General features: G+C 49.7%; 1 protein-coding gene across 1 annotated transcript; it reads left to right on the forward strand.

The window, feature by feature from the left end:
- Positions 1 to 201: 201 nt before the first annotated feature.
- LOC123769115 (repetin-like) lies at positions 202 to 2,541 on the forward strand. The gene is made up of 2 exons (XM_045760065.2): positions 202 to 206; positions 1,032 to 2,541. Exons 1-2 carry the CDS (start codon positions 202 to 204, stop codon positions 2,539 to 2,541), a joined length of 1,515 nt encoding a protein of 504 aa, XP_045616021.2.
- Positions 2,542 to 5,971: the final 3,430 nt, after the last annotated feature.

Here is a 5,971-nt window from a genome sequence, read left to right on the forward strand (position 1 = left end):
ACACTAGTGCCAGCCTGACGCTTCTGCCAGCCTGACGCTTCTGCCAGTCTGACGGTAGTGCCAACCTGAAACTTCTGCCAGTCTGACGCTTGAGCCAGCCGGACACTTCTGCCTGTCTAACGCTAGTCCCAGACTCATGCTAGTGCCAGCCTGACGCTAGTGCCAGCCTGATGCTAGTACCTGTCTGACGCTTGTGCCAGCATGACGTTAGTGCCAGCCTGACGATAAGGCCTGGCTGGCGCTGGTGCCAGCCCGATGATAGTGCCAGCCTGACGCTAGTGAAAGCTTGACGCTAGTGAAAGCTTGACACTAGTGTTAGCCTGACGCCAGGGCCAGCCTGTCGCAAGTGCCAGCCTGACGTTAATACTAACCTTGCTGTAGTATCAAGTTACCGCTACTGCCAGCCTGACGCTAGTGCTAGTCTAACGCTGTGTGAAGCGAGTGACGAGTTGCTGTGTGTGCGAGAGGTATGAAGCTAGTGCCGAGTTGCTGTGTGTGCGAGAGGTATGAAGCGAGTGCCGAGTTGCTGTGTGTGCGAGAGGTATGAAGCGAGTGCCGAGTTGCTGTGTGTGCGAGAGGTATGAAGCTAGGGCCGAGTTGTTGTGTGTGCGAGAGGAATGAAGCGAGTGCCGAGTTGCTGTGTGTGCGAGAGGTATGAAGCGAGTGCCGAGTTGCTGTGTGTGCGAGAGGTATGAAGCTAGGGCCGAGTTGTTGTGTGTGCGAGAGGAATGAAGCGAGTGCCGAGTTGCTGTGTGTGCGAGAGGTATGAAGCGAGTGCCGAGTTGGCTGTCAACACACCACTTGTGAGAGTGTCCAGTATAACGCCCAGTATATGCATATACTGAGTACGACGAAGCTGTTATGTGTACTATATACAATTATCTAACATGAAATATATTAATTACAAGAAAACCTGGAACTTGAGAGAATGGAAGATTGGAGGAAAAGCCGTGTAAAGGAACAATGAGTAAAGGCCGACGCAATAGGAAGTGATTTACTTGGAGTTCAGTTTACAAATAAGTATCTTTCAGAAGAACCACTGTAAAGTACAGTGTTGACGGATACAATGTACTTGACAACAGCCGGTACCTGACGGATGAGGCCAAGAGCTTACTAATCGTCCCACAGCATGACTGTCTGGGACACTCTCCACACCTGCCGGAGCATGACTGTCTGGGCCACTCTCCACACCTGCCGGAGCATGACTATCTGGGCCACTCTCCACACCTGCAGGAGCATTACTGTCTGAGCCTCTCTCCACACCTCCCGGAGCATGACTGTCTGGGCCACTCTCCACACCTCCCGGAGCATGACAGTCTGAGCCATTCTCCACACCTCCCGGAGCATGACTGTCTGGGTCACTCTCCACACCTGCCGGAGCATGACTGTCTGGGCCACTCTCCACACCTGCCGGAGCATGACTGTCTGGGCCACACTCCACACCTGCCGGAGCATGACTGTCTGGGTCACTCTCCACACCTGCCGGAGCATGACTGTCTGGGCCACTCTCCACACCTGCCGGAGCATGACTGTCTGGGCCACTCTCCACACCTGCCGGAGCATGACTGTCTGGGCCACTCTCCACACCTGCCGGAGCATGACTGTCTGGGCCACACTCCACACCTGCCGGAGCATGACTGTCTGGGTCACTCTCCACACCTGCCGGAGCATGACTGTCTGGGCCACACTCCACACCTGCCGGAGCATGACTGTCTGGGTCACTCTCCACACCTGCCGGAGCATGACTGTCTGGGCCACTCTCCACACCTGCCGGAGCATGACTGTCAGGGCCACTCTCCACACCTGCCGGAGCATGACTGTCTGGGTCACTCTCCACACCTGCCGGAGCATGACTGTCTGGGCCACACTCCACACCTGCCGGATCATGACTGTCTGGGTCACTCTCCACACCTGCCGGAGCATGACTGTCTGGGCCACTCTCCACACATGCCGGAGCATGACTGTCAGGGCCACTCTCCACACCTGCCGGAGCATGACTGTCAGGGCCACTCTCCACACCTGCCGGAGCATGACTGTCAGGGCCACTCTCCACACCTGCCGGAGCATGACTGTCAGGGTCACTCTCCACACCTGCCGGAGCATGACTGTCTGGGCCACACTCCACACCTGCCGGAGCATGACTGTCTGGGTCACTCTCCACACCTGCCGGAGCATGACTGTCTGGGCCACTCTCCACACCTGCCAGAGCATGACTGTCAGGGCCACTCTCCACACCTGCCGGAGCATGACTGTCTGGGTCACTCTCCACACCTGCCGGAGCATGACTGTCTGGGCCACACTCCACACCTGCCGGAGCATGACTGTCTGGGTCACTCTCCACACCTGCCGGAGCATGACTGTCTGGGCCACTCTCCACACCTGCCGGAGCATGACTGTCAGGGCCACTCTCCACACCTGCCGGAGCATGACTGTCAGGGCCACTCTCCACACCTGCCGGAGCATGACTGTCAGGGCCACTCTCCACACCTGCCGGAGCATGACTGTCAGGGCCACTCTCCACACCTGCCGGAGCATGACTGACTGGGCCACTCTCCACACCTGCCGGAGCATGACTGTCCTCAGGCCAGGCTCCACACCTGCCGGAGCATGACTGACTGGGCCACTCTCCACACCTGCCGGAGCATGACTGTCCTCAGGCCAGGCTCCACACCTGCCGGAGCATGACTGACTGGGCCACTCTCCACACCTGCCGGAGCATGACTGTCCTCAGGCCAGGCTCCGTGTAGCGCCCCCGCCCCCTAGAGACTCCTTCGTCACACTTAACATATTGTGTATTAAAACAGGTTTGTTCTCATAAATAAATTACTATCATTATGTTCAATGTTATGTTAAGTTACTTTATGTGTTTAGGTTCAGGTGGCGATGATCTGTATGTGACAGTTGTTGGTGAGACCAGACTGTCTCATTGTTGGTGAGACCAGACTGTCTCATTGTTGGTGAGACCAGACTGTCTCATTGTTGGTGAGACCAGACTGTCTCATTGTTGGTGAGACCAGACTGTCTCATTGTTGGTGAGACCAGATTGTCTCATTGTTGGTGAGACCAGACTGTCTCATTGTTGGTGAGACCAGACTGTCTCATTGTTGGTGAGACCAGACTGTCTCATTGTTGGTGAGACCAGACTCTCTCATTGTTGGTGAGACCAGACTGTCTCATTGTTGGTGAGACCAGACTGTCTCATTGTTGGTGAGACCAGACTGTCACATTGTTGGTGAGACCAGACTGTCTCATTGTTGGTGAGACCAGACTGTCTCATTGTTGGTGAGGCCAGACTGTCTCATTGTTGGTGAGACCAGACTGTCTCATTGTTGGTGAGACCAGACTGTCTCATTGTTGGTGAGACCAGACTGTAATAACCGCTTACCCTGCCGTAATAACCGCGGCCTCTATTGTAATAACCCAATAACCCAATGTTCCCCAGTATTAATCCTGTTATCTTGTTATCTCTCGTGATCGTAATATACGCTCTCTGTTGCACATCTCTGTCTCTTCACTCAATACCCCAGCTTAACACTGTTACAGTCCAGTATGACCCCTCACTGGACTGCCACGTATGTAAGAGGAATATTAAATGAGGAAGATACACCAAGGACAAGGGTTATTAGTTAAAAGAAACAATAACAAAACACATTTACACTGCCACCACCTTCCTGACCAACCATACCTGAATGTGTCAATCACCGATCCCCCAGGAAGGCAAGGAATCAGTAATCCTGGGACTCCGGGTAATATGAATTTCAGTAATAAATTTTGGAAAATTAGTTTGTGTAATTTACGTTACTAATTTAAATCCAAGGGCAACTTTAGTATCGATTTATTGTTAGGAGAACCTGGGGGGCTTCCAATACAACACCTAAAAAATGACAAAGTAGCAAAATATATCAAAGGGGAGTTAGTGAATACCACTGGACAAGCTATACAATTTATTTTATGAAACGTAAATTAAGACAATTTGAACACATCACCTATTCTATTTCCCTAGAGGCACAATGGATATTTACCGAGGACACGAAACTCAAGTGCTACTCTACCTTAAATACCCGCACTACGGCCACGATGTTGATGGCTGCCCTCAGCCCCGAGGATACGGGCTTGCGGCCCTGTTCCTAATACACTCCCAAGACACACTGATGAAATTTAGTTTTTCCAACTTATTGCTGGGAAGGATTGCTCCTCCCACCATCTAATACAGCCCCAGGGCTCCACCCATTATTTTGGCACTGGCCAACCATTTAACACGTAGGCCTGAGGTCTGGCACTCTAGGGCCAATAAGGACTTGGCCCTTATCTCAGGCCAATCACCTTCACTGATCTGTCGTGGAAAGCTACATGAATTTCTGAAGATTGAGTCAGCTCTCCCCAGCTAGAGAAGGGGGACAAGGCGCGTCTATGGAGCCCAGACACCTGCGAGCAATGTTTACAAAACTGATAATTTATGTTCAAGCCTGTCTCCTCTAAGATAGGAGTAGGGACATTTGACTCTGCCTGGTATGGGGAAGGCCGCTGCTGAGAGGGACAGAGAGGGATGAGAGGGGGTGGAGAGGGAAATATCTGAGTGGGGAATTGAGTGGGAGAAGCCAAGGTATCCACGACCACCCTACCCTCAGGTCAACCTCTTGACCCTGACAAATGGGCGACAGGGGGGGGGAAGAGGAGGCGACGAATGACGGCCAAGGGGAGGGGAGAAGGAAGGAGGGGAGAGGGAGAAGGAAAGGAGGGGAGAAGGGGAGGGAAAAGAGGGGAGAAGGGAGAACCAATGATCTGAGCCCCAGATCATTACAACTCCCCCTCCTCGGAAATTAAGAAATTTGTGTGTAAAGCAAGTTACACACACTTTTCTTATCCAGAAATCCGGCCCTACCCTAACCATTAACTCCAAAAACAACATTTTTAACCCAACACTATTTTAAACCAATGCCTCAAAACAAAAGAAATTATCTAATCCTAACTAATTCCATACAATACTCCAACAACAATAACGGCACACCCAAAAGGTGTGCTCCAGCATGTATTTATACCTATCAACACAACAGTAATAATACATAAAACATAAGGACAGAGACCGCCCCTATAATCCTGGCTGTCCACTTGGATGCAGCCCCGTACCCTTCCAACTACCTGGAAGACAAAATATCCTATACCTGTCTTGATATAGTAACAAATAACTGGAGAAATCCCAACCTAACAATTACTAACTAGCTAAAATCAGCTGATGGCCTTCAGCTATCCCAGTATTCCACCCGGAATAAAGATCAAACACATCACACAAAACATTAAATAAAAAAAATCAATGTCATTAAAAAAATTTAACAAAATTATAAAATTATATCAACATGGAAGAACACTACCTCTCAGGGACCTAGTGTTCCACTCCACACCTGTGGCAACTGTCCACCACAGCGCATCCCAATCTTAAAATCTAAAGAAAAGACACAGAAATATTTTTATTATTAAAAAAAATTCAATGTCCACAGACATGTCCCTTAACCAACAACAACACTCTGGATATAAGTTCCTCAACTCCTAATATCCCAGAGTTCATATTCAAGTCCACAACAACAGCGGGTGAACACATTTGTCAGACTGTGTACCACACCCTTATTGTTCAGTAAACCACAAAAAAAATTAAAAAAAAATATATATGTATAACTATCAGTATCTAGGATCTAGAAAACTCTAGATAAAGTTTCCCACTGATCAACGTTTCTAGAGATCCTACTAGATGGTTCTCAAACCAGTTCACTCATACAACTTATCTAGAGACAGGGTCATTGTCTAATGTTCACTTTCTAGATTTATTTCTCTATTTCACTAGTTCTAGTTTTCAACATTTAATACTGGTCCAGAGGACTTTCCGAAGGTGTATAGGTGCTTACTATCAGATGGAAAATTAAAAGTTGAACTGTTCCGAGTTACTTGTTCCTAATACACTCCCAAGACACACTGATGA

The sequence above is a fragment of the Procambarus clarkii genome, chromosome 64, assembly GCF_040958095.1.
Source record: "Procambarus clarkii isolate CNS0578487 chromosome 64, FALCON_Pclarkii_2.0, whole genome shotgun sequence".
NCBI lineage: Eukaryota > Metazoa > Arthropoda > Malacostraca > Decapoda > Cambaridae > Procambarus > Procambarus clarkii.